The sequence below is a fragment of the Staurois parvus genome, unplaced genomic scaffold (assembly GCF_062004578.1).
Source record: "Staurois parvus isolate SC_StPar_1 unplaced genomic scaffold, SC_StPar_1.0 ptg001750l, whole genome shotgun sequence".
Classification (NCBI taxonomy): Eukaryota; Metazoa; Chordata; class Amphibia; order Anura; family Ranidae; genus Staurois; species Staurois parvus.
This window is the reverse complement of record NW_028319546.1, coordinates 39,907-65,960: the sequence shown is the minus strand read 5'-3', so window position 1 is coordinate 65,960 and position 26,054 is coordinate 39,907. Positions and strand designations below refer to the sequence as shown.

Here is a 26,054-nt window from a genome sequence, read left to right as displayed (position 1 = left end):
AGGATGGTGGACTTTGGGCTGCTCATTTTGTCTGGACTGGTTTCTATACTTTTCATATTGGCTTGGTTCCCTCTATACATTGTTATTAAACTGATTATAAGAGTGAGCCCTATGCCGTCACCATTCTGGGAGGCTGACCTGTATCTCACGTTCACTTGTTTAGCAAACCTTTAAAAAGGAATCTCTTGTGCAGACTACTCCATCCTCTAGCCCATATGGGGATATCTCCTGAAAACTACCCTCTACATTGAGGTCACAGTGGGGTCCATGGACAGCTAAGCCTGAGAACTGATATCAGAGGATTCTGAAAAGTATTGTTAAGGCCAGGCTGGGATGCCCTGCAAGTGTTCCCTGAATGATCAGTGATGGGATGCTGGGGACCCCATACCCTTTGCTGGATCAAGGAATCACCTGAGGGATGGGCAGGAATTAAAGAGCAGATACTGTATGTCCCCTTGCTTTACAACGGTACTAAAGTCTTTTAAGTTTTACATACAAAACATTAGAATAGATATATTTCACACACACAAAAAAAATGAATGATTCCCTTTGAATAACTGCGGAGAAAATGAGTTTTTATTTATATTACAGCCTCACCATCCAGTCTTCTGTGTACCACTTCCCTGAACTTCTTGTCACAGAGTGTGCACTGAACACATTAATAAAAGACAGATGATCACTGTAGATGGTACTACACTACCATGAGACTTGAGCTCTCTACTACTAGTCCCATCAGTCATGTGGGACCCATTGGAAAGCCATTGCAGGTCACTTCTTTAGGAGGATGGTGCCCCCTGTGCACACAGGCAGCATCCTCACATAGGGCTCATTCATTTCCCTGAAGTGTGGCTCCAGCAGGGCTTCACGGGACCCTGGAAGTAAAGGGTTGGGGTTCAATCAAGGCTAGTAATTGGGAGACGGGTTGAAATGAGATGTTAGAAACACAGGCACTTTAGAAGAGGCAGAATGCCATGTAAGTGCTTCAAGCAGCTTCTCAACAAGCAAAAAAGTGTAATATGACTTTAAGTATCAAACTTGACTTACTTGGAATATATTGTAGAACTGACATTGTTCACATCTTCGTAAAGAGAAAAAACCATACAAGCACTACGATAGTGACAACATGCAGATATATCTGTAGACTGAAGACAAGCGCATAACAGAAGGCTTGCCATGTACCTGCTTTGTTCCTCGAATGATCGATACGACAGTCGTGTCATCTGGATGGAACTCAGAAAGATCAGTGATCTCTGTGGAGCCACGAGATGGAAGTGTTGGCAAGTTATTCTGCCACAACGAGTCCATCTTTATCATCATAACTGCTGGTCAGGGACATTTCTGCATTTTCATTCAGATTACCTTCAGGGCTGGATTCAGTTTCTCAGTAGGTGTGGGGCCCGGGGCCCATGAAAGAAAGAAATCACAAATTATTTAGTGATAGAAAGCCTCTCTCCTCTCTTGGGCTGTTTATTGCTGGTGGCCATGGACTGTGCAGTCTGGGTTCCAAATTCTAACGCCTGCCATTGACCTGGCTGGAGACGGCGATAATTCCATGTTGTGTCACTCTGTGCCTAGACAGAGTTCAATAGGTTTCCTTCTATTGGGATCATCATAGAATCCCCAATATTAACCCCCCATGTTGTGGGAAAACACCAGGTCTCATTTAGACGTACAGTTCACCAAAAGGGCTCAGGGACCGTTTCTGTGAATATTGGGTCTCTGCAGGAATCCCACCAAGATTACAAAACCAGTGCTGAGTTGCTCCATAATGGCCGCTTGCTGTGTGGAGGAGATGAGGAGAGACTTTTCTGGGAAGCTGAAGAGCAATGTAGGAAAAGCCACTGTAAGAGTAAAAGGTTTCTTTCCCACACATTATAAAAGGTTTCCCTCCCACACATTATAAAAGGTTTCTTTCCCACACATTATAAAAGGTTTCTCTCCCACACATTATAAAAGGTTTCTCTCCCACACATTATAAACGTTTTCTCTCCCACACATTATAAAAGGTTTCTCTCCCACACATTATAAAAGGTTTCCCTCCCACACATTATAAAAGGTTTCTTTCCCACACATTATAAAAGGTTTCCCTCCCACACATTATAAAAGCTTTCTTTCCCACACATTATAAAAGGTTTCTCTCCCACACATTATAAACGTTTTCTCTCCCACACATTATAAAAGGTTTCTCTCCCACACATTATAAAAGGTTTATCTCCCACACATTATAAAAGGTTTCTCTCCCACACATTATAAAAGGTTTCTCTCCCACACATTATAAAAGGTTTCCCTCCCACACATTATAAACGTTTTCTCTCCCACACATTATAAAAGGTTTCCCTCCCACAAATTATAATAGATTTATCTCCACACATTATAAACGTTTTCTCTCCCACACATTATAAACGTTTTCTCTCCCACACATTATAAAAGGTTTCCCTCCCACACATTATAATAGATTTATCTCCCACACATTATAAAAGGTTTCCCTCCCACACATTATAATAGATTTATCTCCCACACATTATAAAAGGTTTCTCTCCCACACATTATAAAAGGTTTCTCTCCCACACATTATAAACGTTTTCTCTCCCACACATTATAAACGTTTTCTCTCCCACACATTATAAAAGGTTTCTCTCCCACACATTATAAACGTTTTCTCTCCCACACATTATAAAAGGTTTCTCTCCCACTCATTAAGTGTTCCTGCATGGCGACCCCTTCCTGTTATCTCACATATATATTCTTATTATTATAGCCAAATTTACCGCCCTAACTCCTCCCACAGTTTTTACACTCCATAGACAGTAATATACTGAAATGTGCGGATTGTTCCTGATTGGTGTGCTATTACTTTGTGGAACGTTTCGCCGAATAGTTCACGAAATATCAGTGTTTTTGTGGTGAAATTGGTCCCATAGGAATGAATGGCGGAATGTTCAAAACTAAAGTGGGAGCAGAAAAATCAGGACATGATTTCTGACCTGCCATCACTCCCTCAGTTTCAAGCCTACCTACACAAATCTTATATCAAAACGTTCAGCTATCCCTGCTGCCACTAAAAATGTCCTCGGCTAAGCCATAGTCCTGATAGTTTTCACAATATGACCATTTGTTTGCAACTCATGCCGCCCATTGACATTCATTGAAACCCCACTCTAGCCACCTCAAATTTGAAGGGAAATTTACAAACTGCAACTGTGCCTTCATTTTTAATATTTCAGAGGCATACAATGCATCAAAATGTAGGTCTGGGTCTTGTGATTCTCACAATATAAAATTCTTCACTGTAGGATTTAAAATGTTTAAACTACAACCGTTTGAAGATGGCAACTGCCAGTGAAGTGAGCAAGTTGGAGCAGTTTGTTTTTAACCACTCTTCTCTGCCCTTGCTGTAGAGTGAGTTGCCATAGGAACCCAGGTGTGTGAGCAGGCAGCAGAGTGACAAAAGCTAGAGTGTGAGCTGAAAAATCAGGACATGATTTGTAAACTGCCATCACTCTGTCATTTTCAAGCCCACCTACACAAATCTTATATCAAAACATTCAGCTATCGGCTGCCACTAAAAATGTCCACGGCTAAGCCATAGCCCTGATAGTTTTCACAGTATGACCATTTGTTTGCAACTCACGCCTCCCATTGACCATTTCACAGTTACTCAAGCCACTCCAACCACACAACAGTTACTCCGCCCACTCCACCCAGTTACTCCGCCCACTCCAGTTGTAGACTACTGGTGGAGGCAGGAACACTTCACATAATTTCCCCAGAAATTGTAGCTTTTGTAGTTATAAAAGGTTTCCCTCCCACACATTATAAAAGGTTTCTCTCCCACACATTATAAAAGGTTTCTCTCCCACACATTATAAAAGGTTTCTCTCCCACACATTATAATAGATTCATCTCCCACACATTATAAAAGGTTTCTCTCCCACACATTATAATAGATTCATCTCCCACACATTATAAAAGGCTTCTCTCCCACACATTATAATAGATTCATCTCCCACACATTATAAAAGGTTTCTCTCCCACACATTATAAAAGGTTTCTCTCCCACACATTATAAAAGGTTGTTCTAAGCCTTCACACAAAAAAGAAAACAAAAGCTTCTGATCCCCCAAAATCCATACCAGACCCTTATTGGTGGGCCAAGAGAGGGAGGATGAGTATTATTATACAGTATTTATAAAGCGCCAACAGTTTTCTCAGCGCTGTACATTACAATGGAAGACAATACATGAGACAGTACAATAACAATACAATGCGATACACGAGGGGTTCAAGGGCCCTGATCCTTGGGAGTATGCTATGTACCCCTTATTTATGGATATCTGGGGGCCCCTTATTTTAACCCTTTACCTGCTGGGCACTTCCCCCCTTCCTGTCCAGGCTGATTTTCAGCTTTCAGTGCTGTCATGCTTTGCATGACAATTGCGCGGTCATGCAACACTGTACCCATATGAAAGTTTTAGCATTTTTTTCACACAAAAAGAGCTTTCTTTTGTTGGTATTTACTCGCTGCTGGGTATTTTATTTTTTTGCGCTATAAACAAAAAAAAGCAACAATAAAAATTTAAAAAAAAAACTTTTTCTTTGTTTCTATGACACAATTTTGCAAACAAGTACTTTTTCTCCTTCACTGAGGTGTGTTGATGAGGCTGCACTGATAGACAGCATTGATGGGCACTGATAGACAGCACTGATAGGCTGCACTGATGGACACTGATAGACAGCACTGATGGACACTGATAGACAGCACTGATAGACAGCATTGATGGGCACTGATAGACAGCACTGATAGGCTGCACTGATGGACACTGATAGACAGCACTGATAGGCTGCACTGATGGGCACTGATAGGTAGCATTGATGGGCACTGATAGGCGGCACTAATGGGTGGCACTGATGGGTGGCACTGATGATGCTGCACTGATATGCAACAATTATGGGCACTGATAAGCAGCACTGATGGGTGGCACTGACTGGCGACACTGCAGGGCACTGATGGGTGACACTGCTGGGCACAGATGGGTGGCACTGCTGAGTGGCATTGCTGGGCACAGGTGGGCGATGCTGCTGGGCACTGATCATCAGAGCACTGATCATCAGTACCCCGATGATCGCTGCTGATCCCTCCTCTGACAATTGCTGGTTATCGGCAGTACTTTCCTCATGCTGTGACAGTGTGAGGAAAGTGCAACCTATAACCGGTAATTGCATTTACCGGTGATCTGCTGTATCATTGGACATGGCTGATCATGTGGTAAAAAGCCGCTGTGATTGGCCTTTTACCACATCACGTGATCAGCTGTGTCTGTAGGACACAGTGATCACGGAGATCGCCGGGTGCGCGCTCCCGGGGTGCATGGGAGGGCACATTCTGGGAGGACGTCATATGACTCCCTCCCAGAACTGGCCGGCCGCAGTGTAGCTGTCATTTGTCTATCTGCGGTCAGCAAGTGGTTTTTAAAGGTATCTTCCAAATTTGAATAAGCCCAAAGACTGGGCTTGAGGGGAAGAGGCCTTTGTCATCACTCCCCCCCCCCCAATTTTTGCATAGGGTCCCTCTTGAGATCCATAGCAGACCTTCAGCATGGATAAAAGTCCGGTATGTATTTTCAGGTGAAACCTCATCCAGAATACGGGTTCAGTATAGATGATGCAAATCTGCTTTGTTTATAAACAAAATGAAGAGTAAGGAAACTGTCATTTGCTGGTGAGTTAAATGTTATTTTTCTTTGTAAATGATACTTTTGCAGAAGTAGGTTCTATACATTGCAGATGCGCCCCTTCACCGGCAGGGTCAGGGCATCCCCCCAGCATGGAAGTTTGCATTTTTCACTGTAGTCATTATTAAAATTGCTGCTCCCACCACATTGAACTTTATAAAAAACTTTTTTTTTTCATTGTCACATGACCCCCAGGGCAGTTCCCAGCCCCTCGTGCCCCATGTTTGACCATCTTTGCCTATAGCCCAGAAAACGGCCTTTATTGAATTCTAACATTCTGCTCCCATTTTTTTTCATTGGGGTTTGGATTTGGAATCTGAACTTCAGCAGTTTTGTTTAATTGGTTACAACGACCCCAAACTAAACTTGGGAATGCTGGGCACATCACGAACCCTAGCCCATGCCTAGGTAATGGTAGCTGCATCTCGCAGAACTTGTCCAGAGCAGAACACTGTTGTACTCATTACAGAATACATTTACAACAGACTTGGGTTCAAGTATTACAATCAGCTAGGTGAGAAAGTGCAGATAAATGTCTAGCTGTTCCTGAATATTGTCATTTCATTATCTGTTGAAGATAAATTTACATCTAAATTATACAAAAGAAAGTATTTCTTATATTTTTTCATAAAATAAATGTTTCTCACATTGCTTTAAAAACATCCTGCGAAATCTGAGAAATCTGTTTTTCATGTTAAATTCTCTGAGAAGGTTCAGAATCATTCTGAGATTACTCATGAAAATAGAATCCATTAGCCCTTTGCCCTTGAATAATGTGGATGACTGAAAAGTGCAGAATGTATTATTTTCTATTTATTTTGTTTTAATCAATAAAATGCAGAATTGGCCTCCTATTCACGTTAAGCAGGATGGAGGGAGCATGGACATATCTAATGTTTTAAGTGCTGAGTATTGATCTGCAATATCTACTATGTACAGTAACCCCGTGCCCTGCAGGTATCTCATACGGATATGTGATAGGATTCATTTTCCAGACAAGCGCACACATTAAAACCACTTTTTAGAAGTCAGTCGCCTGTAGACTTGTACCGCAATTAAAAATCTATTGCTCCAATCTACAATAATTAAAGCATCATTAATGATCAAATAAGCAGAATAGAACTCTTCTGAGCTAATTAGCAGATGTAGAAGCATATTAATATCAGGCAGATAATAGATGTACATAGACGGAGCATCACACTCATCGGATGGACGCCAAGTCACCTGCGGGTTGTTGATAGCGATCGTTCTGTTTATATTGTCTGGGACTCTCAGGATCGCCCCTGCCATGTAATATATGAGATCATTGATGCTTCAGCTGAAAACAACCAATCTGCAGGATGGCGGTCATATATGTGCAGATAATGAGAACCGAGACCTCTGGCCATCTCCTACTGCTGTAATCTTCTCTGTGACGTGGACAATGAAGCAAGGTGGTGACATCTTCTGCATAGAGAAGGGAAGGTTCAGCACTTGTTTTATCAGACATTTTCCTGGAAATTGCCCAACATTTGGATTTCTTGGGTGTCAGGAGCACTCATTACTCCACTCCTCTTTACTCTTTACAGCCTCATAATTGTCCCGTAGTTGGAAACTATTGTCCAGAAAGGAATCTGGAATTTGTCATGGGGGACCAGTGTAGCCAACCTACCATACTGAAATTCAACCTACCATACTGAAATTCAACCTACCATACTGAAATTCAACCTACCATACTGAAATTCCAAATTTTACTGACACAGCCAAGTTTTTACTGGCATTTCCAAAAGTGAAAAAATTACAGTTTTATGTGCAAATGTCAGTATTAAGGCTACAAACATGAACAATATGTAATCAGCAACGTGATTGAAGATCGATATTAGGTGAAAAACACAATTCTTATTTTATTTGTGATATAGTAGGTAGCTCCGGGACAGGACTCACGAGTGCAAGAGGTTAGAATGGGCACATGAAACTGACTCTCACAGGGACACTGACGGCACTGACAGCACTAATGGCACTGACAGCACTGACAGCAGCACAGATGATGATGACACCTCACCAACATGACACGCCCCCTCCCGAGTCACAGTGACGGTCTCTCTCCACGCCAAGTGGTCCCTCCAGTCCAAACAGCAGTGACAGTCCTGCTCCTGTCCCGCACACCATGACATCAGACGACACGCTCAGGCACCACCTCTTCCATACCCACAACAAGGCACCGCCCGCTCTTCTCCCTTGCACCATGACATCACACGACACTCTCAAGCACCGCCTCTGCCAGACCCACACACAAGGCTCCGCCCACTCCGCTCCCTTGCACCATGACATCACACAACACTCTCAGGCACCACCTCTGCCAGACCCACCCACACGCCCACTCCGCTCCCTTGCACCATGACATCACACAACACGCTCAGGCACCGCCTCTTTCAGACCCACACACAACACTCTGCCTGCTCCCTTGCACCATGACATCACACAACACGCTCAGGCACCGCCTCTTTCAGACCCACACACAACACTCTGCCTGCTCCCTTGCACCATGACATCACACAACACGCTCAGGCACCGCCTCTGCCAGACCCTCCCCCCACCTGCACAGCAGGAACATACTAGCAGGCACTTGAATGGTCTCTGCCGGCTCCACACCGGAAATGTTCATGTGCAGCGCCGAGCTCAGTGTCACAGCCATATGTTTAACTGGCAACCTTTTCCTGTCACTGGCATCTACTGGCATGAGAAAAGTGCCCGTTGTTTACTGGCTGCACGTAAAAAGACTGACAGTGGGGGACATGTATCAATGTATAATTACATAGGGAGTCTGGGTGAAAAGTCCATCTACCAATAAAAGGGAAAAATGTATATAGTCCTATATACACAATCCTATACCCTCAGCTGATCCAGAGGAAGGCAAAAAAAACAATAAAAGAGTGGTCTAATTTGCCCCAGCAGGGGAAACAATTCCTTCCTGAATCCCTGAGAGGCAATCAGATCAACCCTGGATCAACTTTACCTATAATTGTTATCCAGTTATATTCTGTGTATTTAGGAAGGAATCCAGGACTTTCCTACAGCAATCCACTGAGCCGGCCACAACTAACTCTGGACGGAGTCTATTCCACATTCTCACAGCTCTTACTGTGAAGAAACCTTTCCGAGTTTGGAGATTACATTTCTTTTCCTCCAGACGTAAAAAGCGCCCCCTTGTCCTTTGTGATACCTCAGGGGGAAAAACTACACCAAGTTCACTATATGGACCACTAATGTATTATACATGGATAACATACCCCCCCTTATGTATTATACATGGAGATCATATCCCCCCTTATGTATTATACATGGAGATCATATCCCCCCCCCAATTATGTATTTACATGGAGATCATATCCCCCTTATGTATTATACATGGAGATCATATCCCCCCTTATGTATTATACATGGAGGTCATATCCCCCCTTATGTATTATACATGGAGATCATATCCCCCCTTATGTATTATACATGGAGATCATATCCCCCTTATGTATTATACATGGAGATCATATCCCCCTTATGTATTATACATGGTGATCATATCCCCCCTTATGTATTATACATGGAGATTATATCCCCCCCTTATGTATTATACATGGAGATCATATCCCCCCTTATGTATTATACATGGAGATCATATCCCCCTTATGTATTATACATGGAGATCATATCTCCCCCTTATGTATTATACATGGTGATCATATCCCCCCTTATGTATTATACATGGAGATTATATCCCCCCCTTATGTATTATACATGGAGATCATATCCCCCTTATGTATTATACATGGAGATCATATCCCCCCTTATGTATTATACATGGAGATCATATCCCCCCTTATGTATTATACATGGAGATCATATCCCCCCTTATGTATTATACATGGAGATCATATCCCCCCCTTATGTATTATACATGGATATCATATCCCCCCCTTATGTATTATACATGGAGATCATATCCCTCCCTTATGTATTATACATGGAGATCATATCCCCCCCTTATGTATTATACATGGAGATCATATCCCCCCTTATGTATTATACATGGTGATCATATCCCCCCTTATGTATTCTACATGGAGATCATATCCCCCTTATGTATTATACATGGAGATCATATCCCCCCTTATGTATTATACATGGAGATTAGAGATGAGCGAATTATTCAAAAATTCGATTCGGCTGATTCGCCGAATTCGCGGAATAAATTCGATTCGAGGCGAATATATTCGCTGCGAATTTAACTTATAAAAGGGTGTTTCTAGGCTTCAGAGAGCCTTTATATTAGTGCAGAACACTGTACCTTTAATTTAAATGCCCTTGGAGTCTGCTGGGGAAGAGAAATAATACTGTCAGTCAGTATGACATGCAGATGAGTGCCGTCGATCTTAGAATCACCGCACACTTCACTCATTTGGGCAGTCACGGGGCCAAAACCAGAGTGTGGAGCCACAGTGTGGCGGTGGAGGCAGCAGCAATGGGAGGCCATACAGCACCCTATGACAAAATGGAACCCACCAGCAGTGTGAGGAGACCTGAAAGTGGCACATGGCAGAGTGTGGCGATGGAGACAGCAGCAATGGGAGGCCGTACAGGGACCCATGAGACACTCTGGACCTGGCAGCAGCATGAGGAGGCGGTACAGGGGCTCATGGCAGATTACGGGCCTGGCAGCAGCAGTGGGCGGGCGGTGGATGCAGCAGTATTCGGAAGCCAAACACAGGCCTCGGTTAAAAAGCGGAAGCCGTCAGCAGCGTGAGCAGATGACAGAGGCACATGGCGCAGGGTGGCGGTGGAGGCAGCAGCAATGGAAGGCCATACAGCACCCTATCACAAAATGGAACCCACCAACAGTGTAAGGAGACCTGAAAGTGGCACATGGCGCAGGGTGGCGGTGGAGGCAGCAGTATTCGGAAGACATACACAGGACTAGGTTAAAAAGCGGAAGCCGTCAGCAGCGTGAGCAGACGACAGAGGCACATGGCGCAGGGTGGCGGTGGATGCAGCAGTATTCGGAAGCCAAACACAGGCCTCGGTTAAAAAGCGGAAGCCGTCAGCAGAGTGAGCAGACGACAGAGGCACATGGCGCAGGGTGGCGGTAGAGGCAGCAGCAATGGGAGGCCATACAGCACCCTATGACAAAATGGAACCCACCAGCAGTGTGAGGAGACCTGAAAGTGGCACATGGCAGAGTGTGGCGATGGAGACAGCAGCAATGGGAGGCCGTACAGGGACCCATGACACACTCTGGACCTGGCAGCAGCATGAGGAGGCGGTACAGGGGCCCATGACAGATTACGGGCCTGGCAGCAGCATGAGGAGTCGGTACGGGGGCCCATGGCAGATTACGGGCCTGGCAGCAGCATGAGGAGGCGGTACAGGGGCCCATGGCAGAGTGGCGGAGCGTAAGCAGCTAAAATTGAAGGCCATACAGAGGCCTATGTTAAAAAGTCCCCCCAGCAGCAGCGTGGGGAGACGACTATCAAGAGTCCAATGGCAGAGTGGCGGAGCAGAAGCAGCTTCAATTGAAGGCCATACACAGGCCTAGGTTTAAAAGTCCCTCACAGTTAATTCCAATAACGAACTCTACTCCTCCGTGCAATCTACTTACGAGACCCTGGGCAGGTCTGGGTCCAATTTGTGGTAGAGACTGGTTTTGTTCAGCCATGCTTGAGCGAGTAATAACAGGTCTGTGCTGCCCTTTGGTGTCTGGCTTAATGCGCACAACACTGAACGTCCCAGCGTTTGTCAACGATTTGCCGTTAAGTGATGCAAACCCGCTGAACCACGTTCATGAGGAGCCGGTACAGGGGGCCATGAATCAGTATGGACCTGGCAGCAGCGTGAGCAGACGACAGAGACACATGGCGCAGGGTGGCGGTGGATGCAGCAGTATTCGGAAGCCTCTCAGCAGGTGTGAAAAAGGCCACCATTTTTGAACGGTAGCGAGGGTCCAACAAGGTGGACAGCCAAAAGTCATCCCTCTGTCTGATGGTTATTATTCGGCTGTCGCTACGCAAGCAACCGAGCATGCTATGGGCCATTTGTGCCAAGGAATGCGAGGGACTCCCTGCCTCCATCTCCACAGCATACTTCCACGGTGCGTCTGGGTCCTCTGTCTCCTCCTCCTCCTCTACCAGATGCTCCTGCTCCTCCACTCCTGTCCGCTGAGTGGAAAAACCACCCATTTCACTCAATAATTCCTGAGCACCAATGTCCTCCTCTACCTCCTCCTCTTCTTCCTGTCCTGCCCCCACAGGGGTCATGTGGCGTTGAGATCTGTGCGCCACGTCTACCGCACCCTGACCAGCCATTGTTAACAGCATTTGTTCCAGGACGTGCAACAGAGGAATGACGTCGTTCATCCCATAGTCCTGCCGACTCACGAATAGCGTGGCCTCCTCAAAGGGCCTGAGCAAGCGGCAGGTGTCACGCATGAGCTGCCAATGGCTGACATCTAAGTTACACAGGGGAGTACCTTTATCCGCTTGTAACATCAGGAAATCGGTGATGGCCTTTCGCTGTTCGTAAAGGCGGTCTAACATATGTAGGGTTGAATTCCACCTTGTTGCAACGTTGCAGATCAGGCGATGCTGTGGAATTCCGTTCTGCCGCTGCAGCTCAAGGAGGGTGTGCTTTGCGGTGTAGGAATGGCTGAAATGCATGCAAAGTTTACGTGACATTTTAAGGATGTCTTGCAGTGGGATGGTGGATTTTAGGAACCGCTTGACAACCAGATTGAACACGTGAGCCATGCATGGCGCATGGCACAACCTTCCTTGACGCAGAGCAGACACCATGTTCTTTCCGTTGTCGGTCAACATGGTTCCGATTTTCAGTTTGCGTGGAGACAGCCATCTGTCGATTTCTCTGTTCATTACACTCAGAAGTTCCTCCCCTGTGTGACTACGTTCGCCAAGGCATACCAGGTGCAGCACAGCGTGACACCGTTGCGCCCTGCACATGTGATATGCCGGTCGGGTAATGGGACTTGGCACGGGGGTGGCAGCTGAGGACACGGCGGAAGAAGAGGTGGTAGAGGCGGACATCTTTGCTGGACCAAGGACGTGCAAACGTGGAGGCAAAAGCGGCGTGACCTGTCCAAGTTGCTGGTGCGGCTGTGCCGGCACCACGTTCACCCAGTGGGCCGTAAATGACATGTACTGTCCCTGACCGTAGTTACAGCTCCACACGTCGGCGCTGCCGTGCACTTTGGCAGAGACCGACATGCTCAAAGACTGGCCCACCATCTCTTCTACATGTGAATGCAGGGCTGGCACTGCCTTTTTGGCGAAGAAATGCCGGCTTGGCACTCTCCACCGCGGCTCGGCACAAGCCATCATTTCTCGGAAAGGTGCTGAGTCCACCACTTGGAAAGGGAGGGACTGCAGCACCAGCAACTTGGACAGGAGGACGTTCAGCTTTTGCACCGTCGGGTGCGTGCTCGCAAACTGTTGTCTCTTGGAAACGGATTCCAAGAAAGACTGTTGACGGAATCCGAGAAGAGGAGTAGCAGGAGAAGGAGCATCTGAACGAGCGGAAGATGGCAACGAGCGACAACTCCCCTCAGCAGAGGAGTTGGAGCCTTGACTGGCTGATAGAGGGCGATTGACGTCGGGTGACGGAGCAAGTAACGAAGCGGGTGATGGAGCGGGGGCTGGGGCAGGCAGAACCGCCGTATCTTTATCACGGTTTTCCCAGGCCACCGAATGGCGACGCTGCATATGCTGACGCAACGCTGTAGTCCCAACATGGGCCCCCTGGCCACGCTTGACTTTCTGGCCACATAGTCGACATACGGCTACGTTTACTTCCTCGGGCGGCTTGACGAAAAATTGCCACACCGCCGAGTAGGAAACTTTGCCCCCGCTACTCCTCACTGGCTGACTGCTACTTCCTCCGTGCACACCGGCACCACTACTGGCCGTGGTGGTAGGCAGCAGTGGAGCTGGTGCTCTACTCCGTGGCCGTTTGCCTCCACTGACACTGCTGCGACCCTGCTGCCTCCTGGGCAACCCACCGACTGTTTTGCTCGCTGCCAAGCTGGCACCCTCTTCTCCTGATGATGCGGAAGCAATAGCCTGATGACGACGAGGCTGCCAAGTGCGATCAGCCTCATCATCATCAAGTAGGGTCTCCGCCTCACTACTAGCCCCCTCGGCTGCGTGTGGGTCAGGAGACAGACCTGTCTCTAGACCGGCTACCGAGCCACTCTCCTCGCCACTACTTCTTCGCCTGGCTGCTGAAGAGGCGGATGTCTCCCCCCGTTCCTGACCGCCCTCTGTTAGCTCTTCCTCACTGTACAGTGGGGCTGAGCCCACAGCATGCGATACTTCGCTTGGTGAGGGAACACCAAAGGACAGGGTCAGGTAGAGGACACGTGATTTCAGTGGGCTTGCTCCCGGGCCATGCCAACTAACGGTTGTGTCTGACGTACCCACCGACCGTTGGCTGTAGGTGTTAGAGGTGACCTGGGAAGAGGAAGACAACCGAGTCAACCAATCGATGACGGCAGGGTTGTCGGTGGAGACACGACCGCTGGATGACTCCGGGAGCACTGGCCTCTGGCTGCAACTAGTGCTGCCTCGACCCCTTCCTCTGCTGCCACGTCTGCTCGCTCCTGAAACATTGCCTCCTCTGCCACTCCTCTGCGTGTTGTCTGACATACTCTTTAATTCAACGATTCTGTGTCCCTGAGTAACGATTCTGTGTCCCTGAGTAACAATTCTGTGTCCCTGAGTAACGATTCTGTGTCCCTGAGTAACAATTCTGTGTCTGTCCCTGAGTAACCATTCTGTGTCCTTGAGTAACGATTCTGTGTCCCTGAGTAACAATTCTGTGTCCCTGAGTAACAATTCTGTGTCCCTGAGTAACGATTCTGTGTCCCTGAGTAACAATTCTGTGTCCCTGAGTAACGATTCTGTGTCCCTGAGTAACAATTCTGTGTCCCTGAGTAACGATTCTGTGTCCCTGAGTAACGATTATGTGTCCCTGAGTAACAATTCTGTGTCCCTGAGTAACGATTCTGTGTCCCTGAGTAACAATTCTGTGTCTGTCCCTGAGTAACGATTCTGTGTCCCTGAGTAACGATTCTGTGTCCCTGAGTAATGATTCTGTGTCCCTCAGTAACGATTCTGTGTCCATGAGTAACAATTCTGTGTCCCTGAGTAACGATTCTGTGTCCCTGAGTAAGGATTCTGTGTCCCTGAGTAACAATTCTGTGTCCCTGAGTAACAATTCTGTGTCCCTGAGTAACGATTCTGTGTCCCTGAGTAACGATTCTGTGTCTGTCCCTGAGTAACGATTCTGTGTCCCTGAGTAACGATTCAGTGTCCCTGAGTAACAATTCTGTGTCCCTGAGTAACGATTCTGTGTCCCTGAGTAACGATTCTGTGTCCCTGAGTAACAATTCTGTGTCCCTGAGTAACGATTCTGTGTCCCTGAGTAACGATTCTGTGTCCCTGAGTAACAATTCTGTGTCCCTCAGTAACGTTTCTGTGTCCCTGAGTAACGATTCTGTGTCCCTGAGTAACAATTCTGTGTCCCTGAGTAACGATTCTGTGTCCCTCAGTAACAATTCTGTGTCCCTGAGTAACAATTCTGTGTCCCTGAGTAACGATTCTGTGTCCCTGAGTAACAATTCTGTGTCTGTCCCTGAGTAACGATTCTGTGTCCCTGAGTAACAATTCTGTGTCCCTGAGTAACGATTCTGTGTCCCTGAGTAACGATTCTGTGTCCCTGAGTAACAATTCTGTGTCTGTCCCTGAGTAACGATTCTGTGTCCCTGAGTAACAATTCTGCGTCCCTGAGTAACAATTCTGTGTCCCTGAGTAACGATTCTGTGTCCCTGAGTAACGATTCTGTGTCCCTGAGTAACGATTCTGTGGCCCTAAAGTCTCTGTGGCCCTAACTCTGTCCCTAATACAGACAGGTCTGTCTCTCTTGAATGACCGGAGGCTAATGGAGAATTCTAAGATGGCCGCGATTTATAGCTCCACCATTACACAGTGCTGGCTGGCTGGCTGCTGATTGGCTAATGCGATCACATGTCATGAATGAATGCATTATGGGTCAGCGCGCCTTGTCTGCGCGCCTTCCCAGAGATCCCCGCTCCGTCGCCACACATGTCGCCGCCATTTTTGGGAAAATTCGATTCGTGCATCCGAAGTTTGCTAATTTTCGGATTCGGCGCGAATCGAATTTTTCCTAATCTTCGAAACGAATTCCACTTCGTCATGTTCGATTCGCTCATCTCTAATGGAGATCATATCCCCCTTATGTATTATACATGGAGATCATATCCCCCCTTATGTATTATACATAGAGATCATATCCCCCTTTTGTATTATACATGGAGATCATATCCCCCCTTATGTATTATAAATGGAGATCATATCCCCCTTTTGTATTATACATGGAGATCATATCCCCCCTTATGTATTATACATGGAGATCATATCCCCCCTTATGTATTATACATGGAGATCATATCCCCCCTTATGTATTATAAATGGAGATCATATCCCCCTTTTGTATTATACATGGAGATCATATCCCCCCTTATGTATTATACACGGAGATCATATCCCCCCTTATGTATTATAAATGGAAATCATATCCCCCCTTATGTATTATGCATGGAAATCATATCCCCCTTATGTATTATACATGGAGATCATATCCCCCTTATGTATTATACATGGAGATCATTCCCCCCCCTTATGTATTATACACGGAGATCATATCCCCCTCATGTATTATACATGGAGATCATTCCCCCCCCTTACGTATTATACATGGAGATCATATCCCTCCTTATGTATTATACATGGTGTTCATATCCCCTTATGTATTATACATAGAGATCATATCCCCCCTATGTATTATACATGGAGATCATATCCCCCCCTTATGTATTATACATGGTGATCATATCCCCCCTTATGTATTATACATGGTGATCATATCCCCCCCTATGTATTATACATGGAGATTATATCCCCCCCTTACGTATTATACATGGAGATTATATCCCCCCTTACGTATTATACATGGAGATCATATCCCCCCTTATGTAATATACATGGAGATCATATCCCCCCCTTATGTATTATACATGGAGATCATATCCCCCCCTTACGTATTATACATGGAGATCATATCCCCCCTTATGTATTATACATGGAGATCATATCCCCCCTTACGTATTATACATGGAGATCATATCCCCCCTTATGTATTATATATGGAGATCATATCCCCCCCTTACGTATTATACATGGAGATCATATCCCTCCTTATGTATTATACATGGAGATCATATCCCACCCTTACGTATTATACATGGAGATCATATCCCCCCTTATGTATTATACATGGAGATCATATCCCCCCCTTACGTATTATACATGGAGATCATATCCCCCTTATGTATTATACATGGAGATCATATCCCCCCTTACGTATTATATATGGAGATCATATTCCCCCTTATGTATTATACATGGAGATCATATCCCCCCTTATGTATTATACATGGAGATCATATCCCCCCCTTATGTATTATACATGGAGATCATATCCCCCTTATGTATTATACATGGAGATCATATCCCCCTTATGTATTATACATGAAGATCATATCCCCCCTTATGTATTATACATGGAGATCCTATCCCCCTTATGTATTATACATGGAGATCATATCCCCCTTATGTATTATACATGGAGATCATATCCCCCCTTATGTATTATACATGGAGATCATATCTCCCTTATGTATTATACATGGAGATCATATCCCCCCCTTACGTATTATACATGGAGATCATATCCCTCCTTATGTATTTTACATGGAGATCATATCCCACCCTTACGTATTATACATGGAGATCATATCCCCCCTTATGTATTATACATGGAGATCATATCCCCCCCTTACGTATTATACATGGAGATCATATCCCCCTTATGTATTATACATGGAGATCATATCCCCCCTTACGTATTATATATGGAGATCATATTCCCCCTTATGTATTATACATGGAGATCATATCCCCCCTTATGTATTATACATGGAGATCATATCCCCGTTTTGTATTATACATGGAGATCATATCCCCCTTGTGTATTATACATGGAGATCATATCTCCCTTGTGTATTATACATGGAGATCATATCCCCCCTTATGTATTATACATGTTGATCATATCCCTCCCTTATGTATTATACATGGAGATCATACCCCCCTTATGTATTATACATGTTGATCATATCCCCCCTTATGTATTATACATGGAGATCATATCCCCCCTTATGTGTTATAGATGGAGATCATATCCCCCCTTATGTGTTATACATGGAGATCATATCCCCCCTTACGTATTATACATGGAGATCATATTCCCCCTTATGTATTATACATGGAGATCATATCCCCCCCTTATGTATTATACATGGAGATCATATCCCCCCTTATGTATTATACATGGAGATCATATCCCCCTTATGTATTATACATGGAGATCATATCCCCCCTTATGTATTATACATGGAGATCATATCCCCCTTATGTATTATACATGTTGATCATATCCCTCCCTTATGTATTATACATGGAGATCATATCCCCCCCCTTATGTATTATACATGGAGATCATATCCCCCTTATGTATTATACATGTTGATCATATCCCCCCCTTATGTATTATACATGGAGATCATATCCCCCTTATGTATTATACATGGAGATCATATCCCCCCTTATGTATTATACATGGAGATCATATCCCCCCTTATGTATTATACATGGAGATCATATCCCCCCTTATGTATTATACATGGAGATCATATCCCCCCTTATGTATTATACATGGAGATCATATCCCCCCTTATGTATTATACATGGAGATCATACCCCCCCTTATGTATTATACATGGAGATCATATCTCCCCTTATGTATTATACATGGAGATCATATCCCACCTTATGTATTATACATGGAGATCATATCCCCCCTTATGTATTATACATGGAGATCATATCCCCCCTTATGTATTATACATGGAGATCATATCCCTCCTTACGTATTATACATGGAGATCATATCCCCCTTATGTATTATACATGGAGATCATATCCCCCCTTATGTATTATACATGGAGATCATATCCCCCTTATGTATTATACATGGAGATCATATCCCCCCTTATGTATTATACATGGAGATCATATCCCCCTTATGTATTATACATGGAGATCATATCCCCCTTGTGTATTATACATGGAGTTCATATCCCCCTTATGTATTATACATGGAGATCATATCCTCCCTTATTTATTATACATGGAGATCATATCCCCCCTTATGTATTATACATGGAGATCATATCCCCCCTTACGTATTATACATGGAGATCATATCCCTCCTTATGTATTATACATGGTGATCATATCCCCTTATGTATTATACATAGAGATCATATCCCCCCTATGTATTATACATGGAGATCATATCCCCCCCTTATGTATTATACATGGTGATCTTATCCCCCCTTATGTATTATACATGGTGATCATATCCCCCCCTATGTATTATACATGGAGATTATATCCCCCCCTTACGTATTATACATGGAGATTATATCCCCCCTTACGTATTATACATGGAGATCATATCCCCCCTTATGTAATATACATGGAGATCATATCCCCCCCTTATGTATTATACATGGAGATCATATCCCCCCCTTACGTATTATACATGGAGATCATATCCCCCCTTATGTATTATACATGGAGATCATATCCCCCCTTATGTATTATACATGGAGATCATATCCCCCCTTATGTATTATACATGGAGATCATATCCCCCCCTTACGTATTATACATGGAGATCATATCCCTCCTTATGTATTATACATGGAGATCATATCCCACCCTTAAGTATTATACATGGAGATCATATCCCCCCTTATGTATTATACATGGAGATTATATCCCCCCCTTACGTATTATACATGGAGATCATATCCCCCTTATGTATTATACATGGAGATCATATCCCCCCTTACGTATTATATATGGAGATCATATTCCCCCTTATGTATTATACATGGAGATCATATCCCCCCCCTTATGTATTATACATGGAGATCATATCCCCCCTTATGTATTATACATGGAGATCATATCCCCCTTATGTATTATACATGGAGATCATATCCCCCTTATGTATTATACATGAAGATCATATCCCCCCTTATGTATTATACATGGAGATCATATCCCCCTTATGTATTATACATGGAGATCATATCCCCCCTTATGTATTATACATGGAGATCATATCTCCCTTATGTATTATACATGGAGATCATATCCCCCCCTTACGTATTATACATGGAGATCATATCCCCCCTTATGTATTATACATGGAGATCATATCCCCCCCTTACGTATTATACATGGAGATCATATCCCCCCTTATGTATTATACATGGTGATCATATACCCCTTATGTATTATACATGGAGATCATATCCCCCCTTATGTATTATACATGGAGATCATATCTCCCCCTTATGTATTATACATGGAGATCATATCCCACCCTTACGTATTATACATGGAGATCATATCCCCCTTATGTATTATACATGGAGATCATATCCCCCCCGTACGTATTATACATGGAGATCATATCCCCCTTATGTATTATACATGGAGATCATATCCCCCCTTATGTATTATACATGGAGATCATATCCCCCCTTATGTATTATACATGGAGATCATATCCCCCTTATGTATTATACATGGAGATCATATCCCCCTTGTGTATTATACATGGAGATCATATCTCCCTTGTGTATTATACATGGAGATCATATCCCCCCTTATCTATTATACATGGAGATCATATCCCCCCTTATGTATTATACATGTTGATCATATCCCTCCCTTATGTATTTTACATGGAGATCATACCCCCCCCCCTTATGTATTATACATGGAGATCATATCCCCCTTATGTATTATACATGTTCATCATATCCCCCCTTATGTATTATACATGGAGATCATATCCCCCCTTATGTGTTATAGATGGAGATCATATCCCCCCTTATGTATTATACATGGAGATCATATCCCCCCTTACGTATTATACATGGAGATCATATTCCCCCTTATGTATTATACATGGAGATCATATCCCCCCTTATGTATTATACATGGAGATCATATCCCCCCTTATGTATTATACATGGAGATCATATCCCCCTTATGTATTATACATGGAGATCATATCCCCCCTTATGTATTATACATGGAGATCATATCCCCCTTATGTATTATACATGTTGATCATATCCCTCCCTTATGTATTATACATGGAGATCATATCCCCCCCCTTATGTATTATACATGGAGATCATATCCCCCTTATGTATTATACATGTTGATCATATCCCCCCCCTTATGTATTATACATGGAGATCATATCCCCCTTATGTATTATACATGGAGATCATATCCCCCCTTATGTATTATACATGGAGATCATATCCCCCCTTATGTATTATACATGGAGATCATATCCCACCTTATGTATTATACATGGAGATCATATCCCCCCCTTATGTATTATACATGGTGATCATATCCCCCTTATGTATTATACATGGAGAGTTCCTAAAAATGAGAATCAATGGCTGTGAGATGACAGAGCTGAATTCTGTAAGGCCCCGTGGGTGTATGCCATCCGGTCCAGGGGCTTTATTCACCTTTATTCTGTCTAAATATTTCTGGATCTTATCAATTGTGAGCCAATGTGGATCATCTGGGGGGTGTCAGTACCATGCCCATTATAGACAAGAGCCCCCCCATGCTCCTTTGTATACACAGAGCTGAAGAAGGGATTTCATACATTGTCCTTCTCTTTGTCCCCAGTCCCCCCCTCTAGATGGTTCTGTAAAGGGCCTACATGCTCGGACCAGACCTTTCTACTATTCATATATTGGAGGAATTTTAGGGGGTTTGTCCTGCTATTCTTTGCAATCTGTCATTTGTTTTCATAGCGTTTGATAGCGTTCCTTAATTTTTATATTTAATAAAAGCTCTTTTCTTATTATTTATAGCTTTTTTAACTTTGGCCGTAAGCTTTATAAGTTTAACCTTTTATACTCAGGGTAGCCCATGGGAATATATTTTGCAGTGTGGTCACATAAAGTCTCTTTGAAGAACTCCCATTTCTGTGTTGTGTTCATCGATGCCAATATTCCCTCTCAGTCTAAGTCTTGGAGAGCAGCTCTCAGCCTTGGAAAATCATCTCTCTTAAAGTTGAGCATTTTTATTTTTCCCGTATGTGTTCGCCGTTTCCAGGTAACAATAAATGAAATCATGTTATGGTCACTGCTACCCAGATGTTCTTTTATATGGACATTTGTAATAAGCTCTACATGGTTTGGGATGACCAGTTCCAGCAGAGCATCATTCCTAGTTGGGGCCTCTATGAACTGTACCATAAAATTGTCCTGCAGTAGGTTTATAAATGTTTGCCCTTTAACTGTTCCTGCAGTACCATTACTCCGGTAAATTTCCAGGTAGTTACTATCCCCCATTATTATCACTGTCCCAGCCCTTGCAGCCCCTTTCCATCTGTGGGAGGAGCTGAATCTCCACCTCCTCATTAACACTGGGAGGCCTATAACAAACTCCAATGATTACCTTTGTAGTACGCCCCCCATGTGCAGTTCCACCCATAATACTTCAGCTTCATTACACTCTCCATCAAACTAGGTCCTCTTTCACACCCGCTCTGAGATCACTACTCACATAGAGTCAGACACCACCACCTTTCCTATTTCCCCCGTCTCTCCGAAAGAGAACCTAGCCAGGAATATGAATGGCCCAGTCATGTGAAGAATGAAGCCAAGATTCAGCAACACCAATTCAATCCTCGTTCTCTTCATGCACCAAACCTTCCAACTCACCTATTGTGCTGGGCACACTTGTGGCATTGGTGAACAAACACTTTCATTCATTGACACACTGTGCTCTTGTGTTTTGCATATTTTTTTTTAGTACTATAATTTCCAATGGTTGTTTGTGATTTAGTTGAGGACTGAATTGTCCAGTGCTGTTGCAATTTACACCTAACGCCCTTTCTGGTCGGCTGGCCGCGGGTTCATGACCCAGAGTTCCCGGGTTTCTTGGCACCAGTTGATTTAGTTGAGGACTGAATTGTCCAGTGCTTATCTGTTCCTGTTCTAATTTATGATGCTGGTTTGCTCTAGAATGTGCGCACATAAAGAAACTCACACTGACACATTTGGTCTGTGAAAACTTCTCTCTAATTCATTGAAATGAAACCGTGAGTTTATATATGAAAAATGATGCGAACATCATGTGAGAACAGCATAAGCATTATATTAGTCTTTGATTGGTCACTTTACATGAAAACAATCTCCGTCATGGTATAGGTGTGATCTTCTTCCAAGTCTTATCTTACAGAAAGAAAAACATTCCTTTTGTCTTCGAAATCACACGATGGAGGGGGTCGGTGCCTGTGAGCAAACATTTCTTAAGCAAGGATTTCTTAAAGTACCACAAAGCCCAGCATGCAGAAAATATTCACACAACATATATATATTCATGCTAAACATTTATAAATATGTGGAAAGAAATAGTATTAGAATATAAAAATAAATCTGTATAAAAATGTGTATAATGAAAAGTGTATATATATATATATATATATATATATATATGTATTCAATAGGAAACCAAATAGGCATTTTACCAAATCCATCACAGTACCCCCTTAAAATGACTATTTTACTCTGTCCCTATAAAGCCTAGCTCATCTGTCCCTATAAGACCTCGCTCATCTGTCCTTATGTACCTTGGAACTCTTTTATGCTGTACGTTAGACAGGTGATGACTATTTCATCCCCCCCCTTGCCACAGACTTTGTACATAAGGAAGTCAGATGGTATCCCTACAAAATTGTGAGATTACTGTTGGCGGGGAGGGACTGTAATGGGGTATAAGGTATTTCTTCATCTATCATGTGGGGATCCTCTTGCTCCTGGTTCAGGAAGGTAGGTATTCTGTTGTCTACTGCTTTGCTCATCAATTTCCTCACACATGGTATAACACAGCATACAACCAGGGCCAGGAGAATCAGAATTATTAGTACAGTTACCCCTATTTGGGCAAGTATCTTTTGCCACCCACTCATCCAACTGAAATATTGATCCCACAGGTCTGTGATACCTGAGTTCTTCTTCAACTCAACTGACAGGTCTTCCAATTTCTTTATAGACAGAGTAACCTTACCATTTGGGCCAGTATTGTCAGGAATATATGTACAACATGTTCCGGTTCCTTCTATCATTTTACAGACACCTCCTTTTTCCACTAAAATCATCTCCAGAGCCATCCTATTCTGGAATGTCATGTAGGATGTAGGGGCTAACTGGTCAACGATTCCTTGGAGGGCATCTCTGGTGTAATTCACAAACCTCTGTTGGTTGTAGTATATGTAATTTATCCAATCTACATTTTTATTAACAGTTATCATGGGAATCAGGGATTCGAAGCCTGCTTTACTTGGTCTCTTGCTTTAAATTCATTAGGCACCCCCCTTGGGACTCCAATGGCATCTATATACACATGTGGGTCAAAACTACCAGAAGAAGCTTTTCGCTTCCTCCTACGGCCAGGCATTGGGTCATGAGTGTTTTCTGCTAGGATGTGGAGAGGCATAATGGCCTTTGCAAGAGCACACTCACCAGTCCAAATCCCTTCCAATCTGGTTCTAATCTTTTGGTCCCCACAGATCCAGTATATGTCACCGAGAGACTGGGTCTGATTCTGCACCTTAACGCCCGGAATGCTGCTGTAGGTGGAACAATAATCTGTAAAATTACCCAGAAACCTCCCTTTGCCTTTGTAATTAGAGTAACAGGTGTAATTCCCTGGATAGATAGTAATACCCTCTCCAGGTTTTGAGCTTTTAGTAACCATCGGATATTCCTTCTTCCATTTCTCACATGTGGAATGGTTAGTGGATGTGTTGGTGAACAGGCTGAGGAAACAATCCTCATTGTCTTGTGGGATTGAGAGAGGGACTATACCTAAATGGGGCCTAGCACTACCACAGACATAACAATTACCTTTGTTATGCTGGCTGGCACTGAACCTCATCCACTCAAGCCACAGGTTGGTATCAGAAAAAACAGTTTCTGCTGCCATAGTGTCCTCAAAGGTGGGATTTGCTATTGCCACCATGTCATCTATGGTACGAATAAAGGGTCTGAGGGGATTGACCACTGGTTCTGATGAGCGATACATATCTTTTAGTTGAAACCTTTCCAGAGAACCAGTTCCAAAAAAACTGGTCCTGCCTAACCAATAAATACCTGCATCACCAGGGCTGGGATTCTCTATATTTATGGTGAGCCTTTCCCCCTTGATATTACACCCCAACCTCAGAAACTTCGTACGATCAATGAGGGACCTCCCCTTTCCATCTTTCTTGTTTAGTGCACTCTGTGGTCTATATCCCCAGGCTGTTCCCGTATTCCATCCTACCGATCCCCAATAGTCACAATTCTGTCCCCAATAATCATCCGTGACACATATGTATATTTGGTCACCACCTTTTTCACATACCCGCTGTGCCCAGTTAGGATCTGGAATGCCTCGGCACCAAGCAGGAAGTACACTACAAAAATCAAAGGTGAAGGTAGCCACATGAGTGTTGGATGAGTTGTACCAAAATGTGGTGGTGCCATTTACCTTAGTGATGGCTACCTGTTGAGCACCTGTTTTGGTGATAGCCACCTGCTGAGCTTTTATCAAACTTATTAGAAAAAGGATATACAACACAATCATCATGGTGTAGATGATTCCTTTTCCTCAGGGGTTGGGATTTTCTTGCAGTGGGAGGCGTGTATCCAAGTGTTCTTCCCGGCCACCTTGTCAGAAGGGGCTGTGGTCAGCAGAACTTGGAATGGACCATCATATCTTGGCTCAAGGGAATGTTTCCTCACAAATTTCTTTACTAATACCCAATCTCCAGGTAATAGGCTGTGAGTTCCTGTATCTGACTCAGGATCCGGAATGGAAGAAAACACTTGGACATGGATACGGGTTAATTCAAGTGATAATGCAGTCACATAATTAGTTAACACATCAGATTGTAATTGCAACTGTTGTGGAAAATAACAACCAAGTCTGGGGACTGAGCCAAACAAACTCTCATAAGGGGATAGGGAGTGTTCTCCCC

At 43.9% G+C, this 26,054-nt stretch overlaps 1 protein-coding gene across 1 annotated transcript; it reads right to left on the bottom strand.

Annotated features, from left to right (window-relative positions):
* Positions 1-768: 768 nt before the first annotated feature.
* On the bottom strand, positions 769-25,663 carry LOC149434515 (uncharacterized). Its single transcript, XM_089663692.1, has 2 exons — positions 24,619-25,663; positions 769-872 (listed from the first exon to the last, which is right to left on the bottom strand). Exons 1-2 carry the CDS (start codon positions 25,661-25,663, stop codon positions 769-771), a joined length of 1,149 nt encoding a protein of 382 aa, XP_089519818.1.
* Positions 25,664-26,054: the final 391 nt, after the last annotated feature.